Source organism: Simochromis diagramma, unplaced genomic scaffold (genome assembly GCF_900408965.1).
Source record: "Simochromis diagramma unplaced genomic scaffold, fSimDia1.1 OVJJ01000131.1, whole genome shotgun sequence".
NCBI classification, from domain to species: domain Eukaryota; kingdom Metazoa; phylum Chordata; class Actinopteri; order Cichliformes; family Cichlidae; genus Simochromis; species Simochromis diagramma.
The window spans coordinates 7,347,656-7,368,556 of NW_024387200.1; the positions used below are offsets into that span (position 1 = coordinate 7,347,656).

Below are 20,901 nucleotides of genomic sequence, written 5' to 3' on the forward strand. Positions count from 1 at the left end.
ATTTTTTGATTCATCAGTCCATAATAACTTCTTCCAGTCTTCGGTAGTCCAGTGATGGTGTTTCATGGCCCAGGCAAGCCTCTCTGTCTTATTCTGACGTCTTAACGATGGCTTTCTTGCTCCAACTCAAAGTCTTCGCTTCACAGTTAAAACTAAGACTTGCGTACTACGACATCCTTGAAGCTGTTGTCCTGTGAGCCACCTATCACGCAAGCTGTTTACTCTCAGAAATTTGTCCTCTGATTCAGTTGTATCTTTGGGTCTGCCAGACCTCTTCCTCCCAGAGTTTGCCCCAGTTCCTGAGTGCCTTTTGATGGTGAAAGAAACTGTACTCACTGACACATTGACTTTCTTTGTAATTTCTCTGCAGGAAAGACCTACATTTGTAAGTGTTATGATGGTCTGTCTCTCTACCATTGTTAATAGCTTTTTCTCACCATTTTTGTAGCAACACACTACGAGGGTATGGTATCACAGTGTGCTCCAACACTGTTTTTATGCAGACAGAGGGGTTGTAAGTAGTCCAAAGAAATTGGAACACCTGTAGGAATTAGTAGCACCAGCTGCTGCAGAACAGCTTTAAATTGTTAACCCAGTTTGCGTTCCCTGAAAAGGCCTTTTTGTATAATTCTGAAATGTACATTATTTTTCAGTTTTGAGTAACCTTACAGGTTTTTTTTTTTTTAACTCTGGCAGTTCACCGCTTACCCTTTTACCATTTCAAGCTGTTCATTGGACTTCAAAGTGAATTGCAATAAATAACTGGAAAAAATAGAGTTTTCTAAAACTTTTGACTGGTATATGGAGATGAAAGAGCATTTAAGTAAAAAATAAATTTTGTCACTTTTTTCTGGATTCTATAAGACACAGAGTACAGAGCAAAGCTGCTAACACAGGAGTATTCTGGTCTGCTTTTGTTTTCCCAGTCAGTAACGTGCCTGCAGCATTTGGACTAATTGTAAACAAAGCAAAAGACGATTCATCAGTTCCAGTTTACAGTCGTTTAAAGTAGCACAGTTTAGGTGTAACAAAGCCTTGAAGAACTTTTTCTAGATGTTATGGATTTAGAAAAAAAATTAGTCTGAAAATAGTTCTGAGGTGGAAGAAATAACTAAATTACAAGAGACCTCCCGATAAGCTGCAGGCTTAAAAAGATGGATGAAGCTGCAGGGTCTTAAACGTGAAGCCAGTACAGAGGTGCCCTACACCATGACTCCTTTAGTAAAAAAAATAAGAAGAAGAAGAAGTATAGTAACATAAACGTATAAACAACACGCTCTTTGGTAATATTCATGCTAATTTTCTATTCATGACTTGAATTGCTATTATCAAAACTTATTATAAAATAAGTTCTATTAAAGAATCTGTTGTCAATAATCACAGATAATAGGCACTTTATTGTCTATTCATCTTGCAACTACAACGGAGATCTCTGGATCACTCTCAGGAGTGACAGATAAAACTAGCTGTTGTCTCATCCACTTAAGTTGCAGGCTCCATAGAAAAAACTCTGAATGCATTAAAATGATTCTTAATTATTTGAAAGGAAACAACATTTTCTTTCTTTCCTCTGTCCATCCGTCCATTTTCTCCTGCTTATCCAATTAAGGGTTGGGAGGGAGCTGCTGTAGGGTGACAAGACGGGGTAGACCCTGGACAGGTAACCAATATATCGCAGAGCTCCATATTTTTCCATGATTCTATAATATATAAAATATACTGCTTGTGTGTCCTGCTGATCACAGTGTTAGAATTCCATTATTATGTATTGCTTGCTGTCTTTATCTCTCACCATCAATCTGCCCCTCAACCATACCCCAGTTTTGACTCCTTGAAAGTTAACCTTTGAAGTACACTCTGACTAGCTCTGTGAAAATACCAGCTCACACTAGTCATCATTAGATACAATTGTATGCTTGTCATGTTAGAGAAGACTTAGTGGTGAATATCTGAATCTTGATCTCTGAGTAGTGCAACAACACAGGGGTGCCTGAAAGGAAACTTCACAATGCAGCATTGTGAAGGCAGCGACAGGCCTCATTAGCTACACCGCATCCTGGTTATCTGATCTCCATGCAAAGGCTGACTTATACCAATGATTGAGACTCGTGACTCACCTCAAGATCAAAGGCAGAGTGTCAAACTACATGCCAAAGCCACATTTCATGACAAAGCAGTAAGAAAAAAGTGCTAGAGTGCGAAACTGGAGACCCTTATTTGAAATGGGAGCTTTTCTGGTCAGTGTTAGTCAGCAGTGATCATCTGCAGGTAATGAGATTTGTTTTCATGATCTGTGAGTGAGGAATCTAATGAAAGTTATACTGCAGGTATTATAAGGTCAGACTGACTGTCAGTAGGGGAATTTGAGGTGAAGTTTTGAACTGTGGTTTTCTCCTTTGTCTCCTTTTATGTGAAACCTAAGAAGGCTCATCTGATGCCTTGATTCATTCTCATGCACTGAAAAACAATAATCTCTTACACAAATCATCCACCTGATACTACTGAGTGATGGCTTGAATTAAGCATGCCCTTAAACATTATTTAACTCAATAAAGAGAACCTTCAGGGAACCAGAGAGACACTGTGAAAAATCATGACAGCATAAAACATAACATGTGTTAGAATCTTGGGAATCATGTTTGAGTCTTATTCAAAATTGCAAGACAATATAGTTCACAGTGTTCATGTACACTTGATAATTGCAAGTCCATTATTTGACCTCTTTTTATATTGGTTTATATGCGCTAAGAAAATGGACTCTAATGTTAGTTTTTAGTGCTGTTGATAAAACAAGATATGTGCCTGAAAAAAACATAAATTAAAGTCAGTGCATTCAAAAGTACAGCATTACTGAAATCACATTATATTTTTCAGTAACGTGGTAATGTAACTGTACTGAATACTGTAATTACACTGGAGATAGAATTATGTTCTTACTTCCATTATAAAGGTTCTTCAATTATCTGAATGATGGTATGATAGGAAAAAAAACCCAATAAAAACATCAAACATGACTGTTTTTTCCTGCACTACAAACAGCTGATGTTAGTTCATGGTGAAGAAAATGATGATGTCGTCCACAACCTCTGAGGTCTGGAGATGTGGAAATTAAATTTATCGTTATTGTACAAAAGGACAAGAGTGTGATGTAAAATGCAATCGGTGTCCAAAATGGAAACATTCTGCTGACTCCAACTCGACTCTTTGTAAGGATAAACTTTTCCTTGTGTTGTTGACTTTTGTGTTCAACCTTAAGCACTAGAAGCAAAAAATAAAACACTAGAACAAAAATCTTGAATGTTCTTTGTTATGATGAAGATTTGTGTCATTATCTATGTCGTAACTTACGAAGTAACTGGAAACCCCTGTTAAGCCTGCAACCCTCTTCTACGCCAGTCAGAGTCGTTGCTGCGTTGACCTCACGTTTAGTTACATTTCTCGAGAAGTGCACGTCAGGTTGTGCTGAGGGTTACAGCGTAGGGTTAAGAAGGATTTCTTCATATGTTGTAAGTTACAGATAGACTTTCCGCTGAAGCATTAGCTTGATATTAATTACAGAGCAATATATGAAATTAATGTAACAAGTAGTGTAACAAATTATTTTCTTCATTGAGTCATTAGGTTATATACCACATTGTTTTAAAGAGAGGTAATAAGTAATGTGTAATATATTACTTTTATTTTAGTAGTAACTCCAAGACATTGTAGTACTCTGTGGGCTGATGGGATACTGTGAATGGATTTGGGGGATCACTCTCTGTGGGTTAATCTCTAGTGTCCACCTGCCTCTCATAGTCATTTGATAACAATATTGATTACTGTCATTTTGAGAAGTTAACAGGTAATGCTTTTATCTGCGTTTCCAAAGTCGAGCCATCTGACTCTGCCCTCGAGAAGGGATTGAATTGATTTCACTTAAAAGTCCACGTACACAAAACTTGCAAGGTTTTTGAATGGAAGTGAAAGAAATCTCTCTATTTCATTTGCCTTCAGAACATCTGTGAAGAATTCTGTTGATTGCCTGTATGGCATCAAATGGATTACACCAAAAGTATAATGGGCCGAGCTCCTTCTAGGTTTAAAGGTCATTTGGAGTGCTCAGAGTACCAACCTGCATACAGAAATCTGCTTTCAGTCCATCAAGCTGCCTGCTTCATTTAACCAACATGATCAACCATAGAAATGGAGTACAGGCTTCTTCCCTCTGCTCATAACCTTTCTCTTTTTTCACTTATCTATAATGAAGTTGAGAACTACTTAAATTTAAGTTTCCTTTTATCAGCTCACGCTTGCTTTGTAGGAAATGTTTGTCAGATCTCAAGGGGTTGGTGGTGGTATTACAAGCAAAAATAGAATAGTGTACTTCAGGTCATAAAAGTACAATATTTTCTTAAAAGGGATCTTCTATCAAAAGAACATTTAAATCCTGGGCAAAACCAAGGCTTGGTTTTCCCCAGACAGTGTTGCACAAAATCCAGCAACTAAAGATGTTCCCAGAATAAAGATAACCTCGGGCTAGGAAACAAGTGGAAAGAGTCAAGGACATATCACAGTCTTCATGACAAGAATTTTATTTTCTTTTTTTTTTATTACATTTTGCATTAAATTAAAGAGTTCTTTTTTTTTCTTTACAACATACATTAAGCTGTGAATCAGATGTTAAGGAAGTGGAGAGAGTAGGGCAAAAAACTTTGTGACGTCACGATATCTTACAAGCTTACAAAGTTCAAAAGTTTGAGAAGTTGAGAAGAGAGTAGATTTGCATCTAACAGCAGTGTATTATGACAAGGGTGAAAGACAAAAAGGCACACACCAAAGAACCTCACTGTCCACAGCAGCCTTCAGCCTTTAAAACGCTCAACTTTTCTCTAATATCAAAACACTTGATGTTGCTGAATCATAAATGCACCCACAGCCAAAAGCACTTGTCTACACAGGATGTGGACATTTAACCTTCAAACCTAGACAGGTTCTCTTGTTCACATTCAGTGTGGACATGACAATTCATCCAGGTGGGAGACAACGCAACTGAGCATTTCAAAACCAGAAATACTCAGCTGAGGATAAGCCTTACCCCAGGCGTGGGAATGTTGCTGGTTCATGCACTCAGTGCACCGGAGGGTGTAAGTAAGGTGTTCAGACACTAATTTAAAGCAAAGTAGTTTTATGAAAGTCTGGAGTGAACACACGTCTATGCTTATCTGAACTTTGAAGGTCCTCGCTTCAAGTTAATCGATGCTATAACTGTTGCAGCTTTATCCCGGACCATGTTTTAGATGGGACGCGTTCCTCTCGGTTCATATTTTGAACTAATCCATTGCCCATGACCTCGTCACGTGCAACCATCCCCTTCGAGCATCTATGTACACGAGTCAGGTCCCAGATCCTGCATGTCAATCTTATTCGAGCTGTGGACTGAGACACTCTTGGCTTTCCTCCAGAAAGAATATTGATATCGAGAAAACTTTAACCTATCTACACATACAACACTAAGGGAGTGCTCCAATGACTTAAGTGTTTCAGTGTGGGGTGATCCATAAAAACCCTCAAGTAAAAAGGAAGTGAAATCATCTGATTAGTTAAACTCTCAGCCATTCATAAGGCTTTGATAATGAGAGTTAGTGAGGCAAAATAAAAATAAAAAAAAATCTCTAAACTTCCCAAACTGTGTTCGCTTACAAAAAGGGGGTTAAATAATGTACAGTTTTTAATAGTGTTGTTTCAAAATGTCATCTTTTTTTTTTCTTTTCCACAGGAACCAGCCTGTTTATGCAACCGTCTAACAAGTGAACGTTTCAATGCGCGCAAGAAGCCTCGACTCGTGTTAGTACGCTGGGTGTTCACGTGTATCTCGTACTGTACGCTTGCTATGGTGCTATCGCAGTGCACCAAGGGAAGATACACCTACGTTGGCCTCCTTAAGCAACAAATGTTAATTGTTCCGTTAACCAATTAACCATCACTCCAAACGAACACCAAAAACAAGTAAAAACAAATACCAGGACTTTGTATAAAACAGGAAATGAAAAACACTCACAAAGTCTTTATCGACACTGCCAGCACAACATAAAGGGTCGTTTTAAGCGCATTAATGGCACAATCAGAAATGAATCACAAAGATGAGTGTGTGTGTGTGTGTGTGCATGTGTTTATGTGTGTGTGCCAGAGAGCGAGAGAGAGCGAGAGTGTGTGAATGAAGAAAGGAATTGCTCCTTCCTCTCTTCCCTCTGGTCTGTAAGTGTGTTTTGTCTAGGGACCAGAATTACAACAATAACACCTACATTCTTTAATTGCATTTTTATCAAACAAGGGAAATATCATGACATAAGAAAATAAAAGAAAATAAAAAAATACAACAAGGAGACAGAGTTAACAGCTATTAAAGAAAACATTGTCACTACTTCAGGGTGTAAGGCACAAATTTACATGTGGAAAAAGAAGCAGGCAAGACAGATGTTCCTATAATTTCCTTTTTTTCGCCCGCTCTTCCGCGTGACGCCGCTAGAAAAGACGATACGTTCCAAGATGGAGGCACCGCTCGTTTGCTTGCAGCCTCACTTACAGCTTCCTTTTGTATGCAGATCCCCCCGTGCGGTTGCTGCAGCTGCTTCTCTTATATTTGCAACATGCAACAGTGAGCTGTGATGGCACCAGTAAGCCAACAACCAATCAGGACAAATGTTTGGGACTCACACAAAACCACAGTGCTGATTGCAGGAGTGAAAGGGTGAGGTTCAGGATTTCTTTTCTTTTTTTTTCTTAAATGATTGGTCTAAAACAAAGGAGATTCTGGTCCGTAAAAGTAAAAGTCCTGGTCTGGCACAGTTTAAATAAATATCTCCTCGTCGTCACAGAGGTCACGTATATTCTCAAGCTGCAGGTCCCACTGAGCACACAGTAAGACCTAGTTGAACTTTAGTCATTAAGAAAGTTCTACTGGCTCCAGTTTAATGACTTTAAATATTTTCTTCCTCACTCTTGATTAATTAATATTAAAAGATCTCTTCTTTGTCCTCTTTCTCTCCAAGCCTAGAAAGTCAGTCTGTTTGTTTTTCAAAAGCACTTAATAAAAATAAATACAACAAGCTATTAGTATTAACAGTCATGTGTTATTCAGTCACCAGTACAGTAGAAGATTCTTCTGACCCAGGCTTTCAGTCATGCCCAGGCAGGACTTGATTGCTGTAACACTGAGAGGCTTTTCACAGTTTCCGCCAGAACTCAGGCAGCTGTCTGTCCTTTCAGTCCGAACTCGTTCTCTCTGAGTGCTTGTTTGCTCAGATCCTCCTGTCCTCAAGGTATTGTACAACAATTATTCTCCAACCCCCTTGTGACGTCTTCGTGTGTGCTTTTACCAGCATGACGAAGTATCGAATCAAGTCTCAGTAAACAAAGACACCACAAACAAGAGAGCCACTGTCTTGAATGCTACAGGGTGCCAATGGATGAAATATTCAGGACAAGCATCATCTTCTTTTTCAGTAGCACATGTTCCCATGTGTGTTTACAGAGGAGCTGTGTGCCAGCCAGAGCATGAGCTCGATGACTGCCACAACCGACAACAACCATGGTATAATATTTACATATTTATATAAAAAGAAAGTGTTTTCTTTAAGAAAAAAAACTGTGTTGCATTTCCACTGTACTGTACACCAAAAAACAAACAAAAACACAAAAAGGAGATGCAAGTTGTACAGTATTCCCTGTTTTTTCTCTCTGCCAGAAAACGCCTTTCACTACTGTCTGTTCACATTGGACCGACAGGCTAACAACCCAACTATGTGCCAGAGTCACTGGACTTGACTTTTGTGGAGAGCGAGACTACAGAGGGTTTGGGGGGGACATCAGGCTTGAGATATTTGACGCCCGTTCGAGGCAGTGATCCGTAGGAGCTCATTCCAGGCTGCCTTGACAGAGATATGCCCTGTGCTGTCATTTGTATGGAGTCCACCCTCTGAGGTGCAGGTGGTGGAGTCTCAACACGGTTGAAGCTGTGATGTCTCGCCAAATGGGAGGAGTTAGAGGAGTTGGTGTTGTGTTTCTTGAGGGCGGAGGATCCACAAGCACCAGATGCTGATCCTTTCCGAAGCCCGTAGACTGACGAGTGGACCTCCAGGCGTTTGCCCATCTGTGGGACAGCAGGTGGGATGGTGAGAGAGGCCTCCCGCTGGGGCACACGAGGTGGCAGCACCGCATCTGGATCAGCCATGTTGAGGTTGTGGCACGGGCTCTTGCTTGTCTTGTACTCCAGGGTAGCCCCCTGGTCGTCCAGTACACCGTGGCCCATGCTCATATCACTGTGATGGGGCTGCTCCACATACTCATGTTGGTAGGACTGCTGGTGCTGTTGCAGATGAGGCTGAAGCTGGTGCTGATGCTGCTGCAAAGGTAGGACTACAACGCTAGGGATGTGCCCTGGTGAGGCCCTCAGCGGCAGGTCGGTAGAGATAACAGGTGACCCCATTGGTGGCATGTCCTTGGTGCACGCGTTGATGAGGTTCTGGTTTCTCTCCCACTCACGGCTTCCCCGGCTGGGCTTACGACGCGGCTGCATGGGGGTGGATTCAGGTGTTGGCAGAGCCGCAAGGTCCAGGTGGTGTTGGTCTGCTTTTATGAGCATCTTCCCATTTGGCGTCAGTCTTCCATTGTGCATCAAAGGTGTGAGAATTGCCTCGGGGCGACCTTCTTTGGCCTGCGTCTCAAACAGACCCGTCAGCTTGGTTACGCTGTTCATGGATCCCCGGCGGGAGTGGAGGTGGTGGGTGTCCTTTTCTTTACGGCCCGTCAGGTCCATGTCTCGACGACGATGGTCACAGACGCAGTAGACAATGATGCCAGAAAAGATGGCGCCCATGGCAAATGCTAGGATAACGGCGATGGCCAAGAGGGTTACAGGAACCAGCTGGTCACGACCCTTCTGGTAGCTCTCACGGATCACGCCTGCAGAGAGACACAGAGATGACATTCAGACAGGCAGACTAAAAAAGAGATGCTTTGAAGCCAATTGTTTCAAAGAAAATAAAAGAGATGTTGGAAAAGATTCTTCTTAAAAGATGAAGCAAAACATAAAAAACAGTTACAATAATTAAGATATCTTCTGGGCAAAAAGATTAACGGTTTAAATAATTTCACGAAAAACATGCAAATGCAGAAGGATTTATTCCATCATAGGAAACATCTATTCAAAATTGTAGCTTCAAGTATCAAGATTCAGTGTTTCCCCCAAAATCCAATCTCAGAGTGAAAATGTGTTTTGGAGGGGTGATTATGATTCACATTTTAAATCCCAGATAAAACCTTCTGCTGAAATGAAAAAAGATATGAGCTCCGATAAAGGAACCTGAAATACCCGAGCCCTTTCTTCTCATAGATGCAAATGGAAGACTTTTCATAAAGCTTGGATCCAATCTCATGAATCACAGCGAATACATTAAAAAGCCTCTGATTAGGCGCTAAATCCAATGAGCTGTGTCATCAGTGTCTTATGAAAGCGCCACTTTCAAAGACTGGCAAAGACGCACTGTGATACGGCCAAATAAAAGATAATTCAATAAAGGATGCTATGGAGCATTTTAGCGGTGGGTGAGCGGGAGCGGCAGGTTGTATTTAATAAAACAGGGTCAACAACAGACTGCACGCACGCACACACGAGCGTGGACACATGCACCTCCCACACATGCATGCTCAAAGATGATAGCCTGCAGCCTGTGGATGAACGCAGACATCTAATGCAGCACACTATTCTTTGGGTTAAACACACCGGTCCACAGCCGAGAGATTTATAATGCCTTCACACATGACCTGTGGCCCGTACAGATCAGTTACCACAGATAGAGGATTAGGCAGGTGGGCTCTATCGTGTAAAGGGGCTACAGCAGGGGCATCGCTCGTCTCCGCAACGTGACTCAGTTTCACATGTGTAAGGCATGTATAGATTCCTCAACACTGAGGAATCTTTACCCCAAAATGCTGGAAAAAAAATCCAAAACAAGCTGGAATGTATGTGAAGTAATTTAAGCTGATATCCGTGAGTCTTTCCTGTACAGAGGAGGTTTGTTTACAATGAATCGGTGTTCTAAAATAAGCAGTAGGTGGGTGATATGATTTGTACAACAGCTTTTACAAATCAGACATTTTCATTTAGTACTAATCCAGCTACAGGTGGAAAAATTGGATGAAAATGTGTTTTTTGTTCCTTTTGTTTCACTTCTTTGAGATTGCTCTTACTGAAGTGCATTAATAAAATATTTCTGCTGCCAACTTCAGACTGTCTTGTTAATCTTTTTTTTCTGATATTTTGAAATTCAGTTTTTGCTGACTGCCTGAGTATTATTGCAGATAATGAAATATACAGTGGCTGCATGAATATAAACATTTGTTCACAGGCAAGCTGAACAACAGTTGTCAACAAGCAACAAGTAATTTCGTCCTTTTACAGTTTGCCGTCTTCACGAGTCACTTTCTTCGTCTTCCTTGCAAATTTTTCAATTTGCCCTGTAATTTTTCAAAAGCAGTTTCCACAGAACAAACATTAGTTCCAATAATTCTCCGAAATCCTGAAGGAGCTGGGTAATCATGTTTGGCTTTTCAGCTCAGTGGTGTCACTGAGGATGTACTTGGAGAGTATCTTCTTTCTGCATTTCCTCAGTGAGACATAACACAGACACAGAGAAAGCATGGTAATCTTTTCTCATGGATCTGAAATCCACACTGTCTTAAACTAACATCCATAATCTCACTCGCTGCAGTCATACTTCATTAGCCCAACAACATGAGTTAAAGCCCCTTTTTCCAAGCCGGAGTTAAGCACTCTTTAGTCTCTGTCTGGACTTTGAAGCTCAACCTGGATAAGAAAGGACACTTACATTTACCCAGATCATTCCTCATTTATTGTAAAAACAAAACTTCACTTTTCTCCTTAATAGAGTGCTGACAACATGCAGCACAGCCATAACTCACTAAAAGTTAAACAAAAGGTTTAAAAAAGCATCTTTCCCGGCCAAAACCTTTCCTTATCGAGGACACGCTCAGCCGTGTGGATAGTGTGAGAAGTGATGAGCGTTATCTGCAGCGCAGCATCCACGTTTGACGAGTGTTACGCTGCGAACTTGCGTGATCAAATGGCCGGCCTGTCTGATGAAACATCTGCTTCCCATCTCATCCTGTAACATCTGAGAACGAGAGAGATACTTTTCTGCGCTGCTATCTTTAACTTTGACTTTCCACTGTCCTCACTTAGATCTTTCATTCACACTTTCTGCCACTTCTCTCCTTTGCAGAAACAATGAATCACTTTTTTGACTTTCTTTTTCTTTCACACCATTCAGCCTCCATATGGTAAGTGTTCAATTCAGTGGAGACCGGGAAGGCTGTAATTACAACCTTGTGATCTTTCTAAGTTATCACCCTTTAGCAGAAACAACAACGGCGGTGGGGGCTGGCTGCTCTTTGAGAGTTGCTGGGTTAAATATTTCAGCGAACACGGAAGGAATTCAGTTTCACTTGAGATCAGGAGACCTGGAAATCTCCAAAGGACAGTTATGTAGGAAAATAAAAGTGCAAGCATAAACAAATACATTGGCAAATCTCTCGTTTTTCCATAATCCTTGTTAAAAGTAAATACTTTCATATGTCTCTGTCTGTGGAGCTCACATTGAAGCTGAAAAGAGGAAATCAAAACTGTTATGAATTTTCATGACAGTGAATTTATAACTGCTAAAGGCTAACTTTCTGCGATTGAGCGTTTGGACTTCATATTGAATAACAAAGCCGGAGGGCGGCAGAGCCAAGTGGTTGTCCATTCTGGTGAAGGAGGTGAACTGTGGAGCTGGATCTTTGTCTTCTCTCGTGGGTGTGTGAGCTAAAGTTAAAACCCTATTTAACCTGCCCTGTAAGGCTCCTTTTTTTTTTCTTTTGAAGCTTTTATTCTTTTTCTCCTCTCCTTCCTCCATCACTCACTTCTCCTGCACACGCAGACATTTCCAGAAGGTACTTAGCCCAAGGCCTCGGGTAAAACACAAAGAAAAAAAAAAGCTAAACTTTGAAGACTTCCATCTTTCAAGTGAGGAATTGTTTCTCATCTTGACATCAAAGAGGATGAAAGTTGCCACAGAGGACACCAAGGCCGTCTCAGTTGAATCACGGGACCTCAGGGTTTTGAATCAAGATGGCTATGCCGCTCATTTCTGATCATTTGTGATCTTTGTAAACTTTCTAAAACTTCCACTACTTGACCTTGAAAAGTATCAAAGTGTTGCTAAAACTCACAGATTTTCCGCTTTAGTCTCATCTTGTTGAGGTTCTGACTATACAGTGACTTATAATCTTCTGGTTTCGCTCTTGCCTCGCCCCCAGAATGCATCATAAGGCATCCTGCAGTTCAACACTTCTCTCAGCGGATGAATTGATTTGAATTTCACACCGCCTCGAGCCTCAACATTCAGATATTAAACACATATCTCAGATACTCAGATATGTCTTGCTGTCAAAACAGGCCGGGTCGGCAACACTTACTTATAAATCAGAAACATTGTAATCTATTGTGACTGGAACTTGTGAATGCTCTCTCTATCTGTCTGACACACACAGATGCTCTTCCACTCTTTTAATCTTTTGAGACGCACCAACTGACTTAAGCCCACAGAGCTTGTCTTTGTGTTGTTGCAAAGAAAACTTCAAAGGTAGTTAAAAATCACAGAGGGGTTACAGAGAGGGCACTAACCTCTGACTGCGAGCGACTGCATAAAGACATTGTCTGCAAAATGATAAAAATCTTAATTGGACTTAACTGCTACTTACTATGCTTCACTCGCTGAAAGATGAAACAGTGGACTTTACCGACTACAGACAGAAGGAAGGATGAAAAAGCAGATAATGTTAAGTGGTGTGCATTTATTTACTCTGACGCGAGAGCTCGAAAAACGCCCTATTTTTTCATTAGGAACCAGTTTGTTGTCATCTTTTAAAAAGGACACTGGTATTTGGATGGTGACAACAATTCATTAACTTCTATTTAAATTCCCTGTTAGCAAATTATCCCATTAAGTCTTGTGTATGTTTGGGTTAAGAGCCACTTGCATTAATGGTGTTATTCAATATTAAAGCATTCATCAGACAATCCTGAGTCGGAGCAATGCATACTGATGAGCGAGTTAAGATATAATTAAACCCCTAATTATGTTATTCAGCACCTGAGGTATTAACATTGATGTACTAACCTATCCAACTCCCTGCATACAAACTGTAATATTTAATAGTCACAAGATATCAGCATAAATTAAACATCCCATTTTTCATCAGCTATTTGATGCCTCGACTTGACAGCGCTCCCGTTCGGATTACTGGGTGATAGATTTTTACATGCTGATATACCTAACGCAAAAAGGTCCCTCACATTAGAGTTTAAGTGCAACTGTTAAAACAGCTTGTCACTATTTAAACAATGTAGACTTTTAAATTATGTGTGCATTCGTGTTTATAATCTCGAGTTCTTTCAATTAATATTCAATCTCGATGAATCACCGTAATACAGCTGGTGACCCACCGAAGTGTATTTCACCATGTGGGCTGCAGAAAATGACTTCTGTGTATCACTGGAGTGCTATGTGTGTGCTAATACGCATTGCATTTCATTGAATCCATAAAGGCAGCCATTGGTAATTGTTTAGAAATGTTTTAGTGCTCAACAAGAGAACAAAGCCTCGGCTTGTATCTACTTGATGAGGGCTCACTCATGGACAACGTGAACATAACTGTTTAAATCCAGTTCAAAGTATAATAATGACAGCTGAATGTGGGTTAGACAAGCTTCAAGAGCACAAAGGGATGAGCCGCAGTGATATGAGATTCAGTCTCACATGGGCGAGAGACAAAGCAAAGCTCTTGTACGAACCGTCAACGGTTAGGGGGACTTATTAAAAAGCGTAACCAAAACATAAAAGTGGAAAAGTAAGCAGCGAATGTGTGTTTTAAACAAAAGCAGTTTGAGAGAACAATAAGCTAATCAGTGGAGGAAATTATGGCTTATGGCTTGACGTCAGTCCGGGAAGTGCGTAATGCTGGGAACGCATCCAGTTCGCTGTTTCTATTATGATTCACAATGAGCTGCGAATAATTCATCTGCTTCACAAAGATCCAGCCCAATCTTTGACCAGTAAGAAACACTGAACCGAAATCCACTACTTAATTGCGAAGGTGTTGGAATGACAGGAACATGGGTTGTGGGAACATTTAATTAAAATTTTTTTTAGTCTTTGCCACACACAGAGACATTCAGCCTGCCCTAAAGGGCCACTCCATAAACTTTTAACTTAAATCCTATCATCCTACTTTACAGGATTAACCTTAATCCTATCATTCAACTGCAAGGACATATGAAACTACTAACATTAAATTTCCAAATCTGCTAAACCTCATAGGCTCCTTAAAAACTTCAGGAGCCAAGTGCATTATCTGACAGTGAGCAGAGTTCGTGGTAAACTAAGTCTAAGCCTCTGTTACCTCAAAACCTCTTGGCTCACCTACAAAAGAGGGCATTCTGAAACAAGAGCCATACCCATAATAATCACACAACCAAGGAAATAATCTTTTATCTTTTTTTTGTTGCTCACAGGTTGCAAAAGAAACGCAGCTACATGGTAAAAGGTGATCATTACTGGTCACATTCGCGAATATGACTATGCCCTCTTCATCTATTTAGCACTAGTTGTTTTTGAATGAATTGTAAAGCTAATATAAAGACAAATCAATGGTTAAAGCCATCCTTATGCATCATTAAAATTAATAAAATAGAGTGCAATACAGTAATGTTTGGAACAATTGTTTGACTGTAAACAAACGTGCTATTTTCTCTGCTGCATAATTGAACATTTTTCCTGGCGAAAATAAAGTTAACATTTAAGATTGACAGGGCATCCCCAGTAACTACGGTGAGATGTTCAGTCAACTGCTTTCCAGCAACTGAGATGAAGTCAAATTGAAGACTTTCTGTCATAGAAAGAATTGTGCTGCAATCCTGTCTGAGCAGGGTCATACTCTCCTTCTATCATAGCAGCCTCACCTTGGCACACAGGTGTCAGAGAGCTGCCTGCAGCTGAAAATAACCCTTGCAGAGCAGCTGTCAGATGACAACAGCTATTAATGTGAAAACCTGACACTGAGGGAAAGCATACGCTAGAAAAGTACAGTTGTTGTTTTGTAACATTAAAAATAAAAAATAAAAATAAAAATTTAATGCTGTACAAGAAACACATTAAATCCAAAAAGAAGTTTTCTTCGTCCTGTTTCCTCTTCTGAATCAGTGTGGTAAACCAATACTTAATGGTACTACACAACAGAGCAAAACATTGCATCAGATAATTATGGCCCCTAATACTTGCATTTAGTCTCTTATTACTTTTGAATACTTTCTTAGTTAGTCTATAGTAAGAATTGCACTTGTTGCCTGGATTATGTGTAATACTCAGGCATTAAAGCTTGTGTAGAAATGTCTATATGCTATACTTTACACTCAAGTCGTAGTTTCTTGAAGGGATAACACTTAACTTCAAGCTCCACACATTAGTTAATTGGTAATAAGGAAATAATAATTGTCTTATTAAAATATGAAGAACATCATTAGGAAGTTAGACTACATAACATATTCATAAGTAAGCTTCTTTTGGCTGCCCCCTTATTTGTCTTATGGTTTACACACCATATGCATATGCAGCCATCCTCGGGATTTAGTTTCTACTGGTCTAAAATCTGGGATCTTTTATGTGTTACGTCAATGTGTTAACCAGTACACTATGGAGTCACAGGATTAATAGTTAATAAAAAAAACAAAACAAACAAAATAAAAAAAGACTGTTAGGAAACATGGATAAGATTTGTTATAAAAAGCATTAAGCACTTTAAATCAAACTTGTACAGTTTGTTATTGTTAGAACATTACTAATGTGTTTTTGTTACTAATTTTAATACATGTTGTGTTATTAAAGTTGTTTTTATTTTCACTTAAAAAGTGGAAAATAAACCACCAAAACAAACACGTGGAGCTAAATGATAAGTTGACCCATTGAATATAAGGGAGCAACCAAAATAGTTTCTTCTATTACACATCCTTTTGCTACCACATCTGTGGTGGTTAGGGGTTATGTAAATTCATTAATTAAACTGTCTCCTGCTTCATGTTGGTGCTGACTTTTTAAAGGCTTCCTTGGGGTTCCTTAACATGACCCTAAAGCTTAACACAAGCCTTTACGTTAAAACTGAACTGGACTATTGTGGCCATATTTTGTTGACCACAACTAAAATACTTAATTTGAAAACCTTTTATTGTTATTAATTGTAATTAATAAATCTATTCTGTTGATAATCTGGGTGTTTGATTGTTTGTTTGTTTTACAAAAATAAATATGCTGTAAAAAGCATTTGTAGGTTAATTTAACTGAATTCAGTTTTCTGTCTTGAAGTATGACAAGATATCAGTTTGGCTGAAATTCCCATACCCATGTTTACAGGAATGCTAATGTAATTATTATTTTAACAAAGACCTTCAACATGATTAATCACTACCAGACTCTTGTTGTGGCCCAACTAGACTTTAACACGAAACCAGTGTTCAAGTGTAAATGCAACCTAACTGAATTAACCATAACAATATGCTAACTAATGACTGAAAATTAAATATTTAGCAAAAGTGATATTAAACTGTAAAAAGTAATAAGTGCTTGCTGTTCATGTTTTGCTTCTCAAAAGCATCAGCACGTACTGTTCAGAACCTGAGTCACAGAAAATGCTACATTACTGCAGACAACATCCTGTATTTTTAGAGCAATTTGTTTCAGTTTCACCAGATGTTCAGTTTGATTCTTTTTTTCACATTCAGCTCTTTTAGCGTTAGCTAACTAAGCATAAAATATAGACTGAAAGGGATAGAGAGAAACAATATTGTTCACTTTGTTTAACTACAATATATTATTTCCTCTCTGATTCACCTGTCCCTCATCTTTTCTGTTCAGATCTTTCAGCTAGTTCATTCACCTGCTGTCTGTTTACCGCTTTGTTCAATGTTACATTATTGCCCTGTTCTGTCTAATAAATCTTTATCATGTGTACCTCAGTCCCTTCATTTCCCAAGTCTCTTTCCCCTCTTGTCTCGCTCCATCCCCCTTTCCTTCCACCTCTCCACTTTCCTTTTCCCTTGGATAGCTGCTGTAATGAACCCATAAATTGGAGCAACACAGCGGTGGCTACAGGTCGGGTTTAAAGGGGGAGGGGTGGATGTAAGTAGGGAATGAGGTGGGTAGATCTGAGCCTGCCAGAGAAAGGGAGACAGGTAGAAAAAAAAGGAGAGAGAGCAAAGTGGGGAGCAGAGCAAGGATTCATTCCTGCAGACGGGGGAAGAGATATGACTACAGTTGGAGAAGAGGCAGACTGCAAGGGGAGAAACTGAAGAGGAAGAGATACAGAGATGGTGGAGGAAGAGAGGGTGGGGGGACATTTGAGGAAGGTTTCTCCATAAATTGGTTCAGGAATTAATTTGCGCTAAGGTAAGGTATAGCCTTGGAACATGCCATCCCAGTCAGATGAGAGGTCCTGTGGAAGGGAGACTGATCACAATGGCAGCAGATGGTGGAAAAGGCAGAGCTGGTGGTGGTTTTGGGGTTTGGATGAGCGACGGGAGGACAGACGACGAGTGTATGGTGGAATGACAGAAGTAGAAGAAAATATAACAGATGATGCCCAGACACACAAACAGACCCTGAGCTCAAATGTACTGTGAAACACAAGCAGCCACCTGACTACTGTGATGGCCCCACTGGAATGGCAGATAGTGATGCTGTTGGGTGCTGAATATCATTCGCGTGCAAATACTCATCACTTTGCAGCATTTCTAATTACTCTGGTGGTGCTCGACTAATACATATTGGCAGCACTGTAATATTCATTAGCAGATAAGATTCCACAATGTCTCAACTGCAAATGAAAAAGTTAGGGACGTAATTGTAATTTGTTTTAAATCACAAATAAGCTCGCAAAAGACTTTGGATATGAGCTAATACATTTTCACTCAAGCATAAACTTGAGATTGATCGGTTAAATGTTTATCCCCGATTTCTTCTGCAAAATAGGCTGCGTGGATGTGTTGCTTTGCAATTAAAATGCCGATAAAATGACTTCTTTGCTTTCTTTTTCTAATATAGCTTATTCATGTTTGGGTTTTCACTCTCATACATGCAGTTTGCTAAGTTTTCACAGTACAGTTGACACCTGAAGCCAATCACACTGAGGGAGACAGGAAGGAACAGGAGGAAGGATGGGTGGAGCGGGAAATGAGTACTCTTGATTGTGGTGCTCAATTTGCCATGCTGAAAGCATTAAGCTGTATGGAGGCAAAACTGTGCTTAATACCATCAAAGCAATCAACACAGGAAGAAAGGCAAATATATAAATAGCAAAAAAAGACGTAGTGTGAGATCAAGCCATGCAAAATATCAAGAACTGCTCACAAGAAACCACGCAAATCAGTAAAATAAGAAAAAAAATATCATCAGAGCCGACTTTCATAACGAAGGGAAAAGAAAAAGCTGTAGAGCTAAAATTGAACAGATAAATAGTGACACAAGCTGCAAAAGTGTCTCATAAAATGATAATAATAAGAATAATAATAAAAATGACCATACAGAAAGAAAAAAAAACAACAACAGCAGGAAGCATTGTATTGAAATATGAAGTCGTCTTGCAGTTACCTGAGCACGGAGTTACCCACAAATCTCCCGAAATCAGAATGTTATTCTTGGAAAAAGCTATTACCGTAAGACAGCTTTGGCTCTCGTTACGTTTGATTCTCAGCATTTCTTGCCATTCCTCGTCGGGTTACACCTGCTCAGGCAAAGGCAACAAGGGGAGCGACAGCATGTTGTGATGCTGGTTGTAGGCATGCTGTCTGAAGTCTCTGCCACCATTGTGCTTGGATCTACCAAGTGGTGCTTAACTGCTTCCAGCTGACGTGCTTCAATCACTGCTAGACAGGAGACATTTAAAATGTGCACTAGTGACTTTAGCTAGCCCCAGTTTATGGTTCTCTTGTGAAGACACTGCATTTGAGTCATATCGTCATGTATTTTTAAACTCTTTTGAAATGTATTTATTCAGCGCAGGTAAAATCAACCCGTCAATCTCACTTGTCAACACTTCAGCATCTTCAAAGTCTCTTCCAAGCCTGTGAATGAGAAAGTATTCTGTACGTTCTTTCTTAGGTTGAAACTGCATTTATGCCCTGGGTAACTGAAAGAGGCATGCATGTTTTTTTTAAACACTGACTTCAGTAAGGAGACATTTTAGACTCCGCTCGTTAGCTGATCTTTCTGTCTTTCTTTACATTTAGTATGTTTGTAGAGAGTATGCTACTGCATCTTTCAGGCCACAGTCAGAATGAAAATATTAATGTCATTTCAATTAATGTTTCGGGGTAATGCCTGTGTTAGCATGGACCGCACAAACTAGCAGAAACATGTTGCATGTTGCTGTAATGGCTTCTAAGCTTTGTCTGTGACAGTAAAGAGCAGGCTGGATTGGCAGCACCGCAGTGACCTTTTTTTCTTTCCCTCTACGATGTGGGTTGTCCCTCTCGTCTCCTCCCCTTCCTCCCTTTTCACTCTGACTCATTTATCCAGTGAGCCGTCCTTGAGGCGGTACAGCATTAGGCAGGTTGTTAACACAGGAGAAAAGGGCGTTCAATGTCATGTCACCGTGTCGCAAAGCATGACAGAGCTGGGGACTGGGCCATCTTCCCGAGGAAATAAATACATCGCCATCTTCCTTTTCAGAGTGTAATGGTCTGGATATTACATCTCCTGTGGGGCATTACAATCCACGGACAATAAATCCATCCTACAGAGTGGTGTGTGCATGAAGGTTGGTGTGTACATAGCCTATATGCTACCTTATGACCACCGAATGTCTATGTGCATGTACCTACAAATGTAAATGTGTGCGCATATGTTTCAGTGGGGGGTTTATGTGCACAGTGTGAAGCGATTTGTCCCCTAGAGAGGAAGCGATCCGCCATCTCTACACTTCGTCAGCTGGAAGCAGCTAGGCGGCCGTAAATCTCAATTACGCAAACCCTTCCCTTCCCCTTTATCCCTCCCTTCCCCCTCCCTTGCCACAGGTGACAATGGACCAAACTGACTGCTATTGTGACGTTCCAAGGCTTACCATTGGCTTCTGGCTGAGTCTGAGAGGGTACGGCCATGTAGGGGTCCTCCCCTTTGTCTGAACTCATGGGGGGGTCCTTCCGCTCCACCATGCGGCCCCGGCCCAGGGGGCCATCCGCGGCCTCAGGCAGGGCCGAGGTGGGAAGGGAGAGGGTGTGGTGGTGACGGTGGTGATGGTGGCCTGCCGGACACAACACAGGTTAACTGACTCTCGTGGCAGTCAGGGAACAGATTCAGTGCATGAAAGCACAGCAGGGGTGCTTACACACACACACACACACACACACTAACACACACTTGCTGGGCTGTGTAAGGCAACAAAGTGTGACCCTAGGCAACTCATTAGTGAATGTGTGTGTGTTTCTATTCGTCTGTCATTCTCAGAGTCTCTATATCTTTATCATTCTCCCCCCTCCTGTTCTGACTGACACTGTTGGGCCCGTCACAGTTGAAAAGAGTACAATTGTATTTCTCTACAATCACCGTAGGGTGCCTGCCTTTGATATGAAGGACAAGAGACAAAATTTCTTTTCCATCGCTCCTGTCAAGAAGTCTGCCTGTAACTTTTCTCCAGCTAAAGTGGTTCTAACTCTGCTCATGTTCATCCTGCTCCTTTTCTCAAGCTAACTTTAAATCTGGCTTTCCAATCATTTCTGGAGCAATGTTTAATTCATTTCGATGTGCACCGATGGCTTCT

At 40.5% G+C, this 20,901-nt stretch overlaps 1 protein-coding gene across 3 annotated transcripts in view; it reads right to left on the reverse strand.

Annotated features, from left to right (window-relative positions):
- Window positions 1–5,745: 5,745 nt before the first annotated feature.
- sema6a (sema domain, transmembrane domain (TM), and cytoplasmic domain, (semaphorin) 6A) overlaps window positions 5,746–20,901 on the reverse strand; it is a 103,465-nt gene continuing 88,309 nt past the window's right edge. For 2 of the 3 annotated variants that reach the window (XM_040050308.1, XM_040050307.1), the window contains exons 18-19: window positions 20,206–20,385; window positions 5,746–8,940 (exon numbers count right to left, since the gene is read on the reverse strand). In XM_040050308.1, the coding sequence (XP_039906242.1) occupies window positions 7,778–8,940; window positions 20,206–20,385 (1,343 nt within the window). In that variant the 3' untranslated portion in view covers window positions 5,746–7,777. The remainder of the gene's footprint in view (window positions 8,941–20,205; window positions 20,386–20,901) is intronic. The other variant, XM_040050309.1, reaches the window with a different exon arrangement.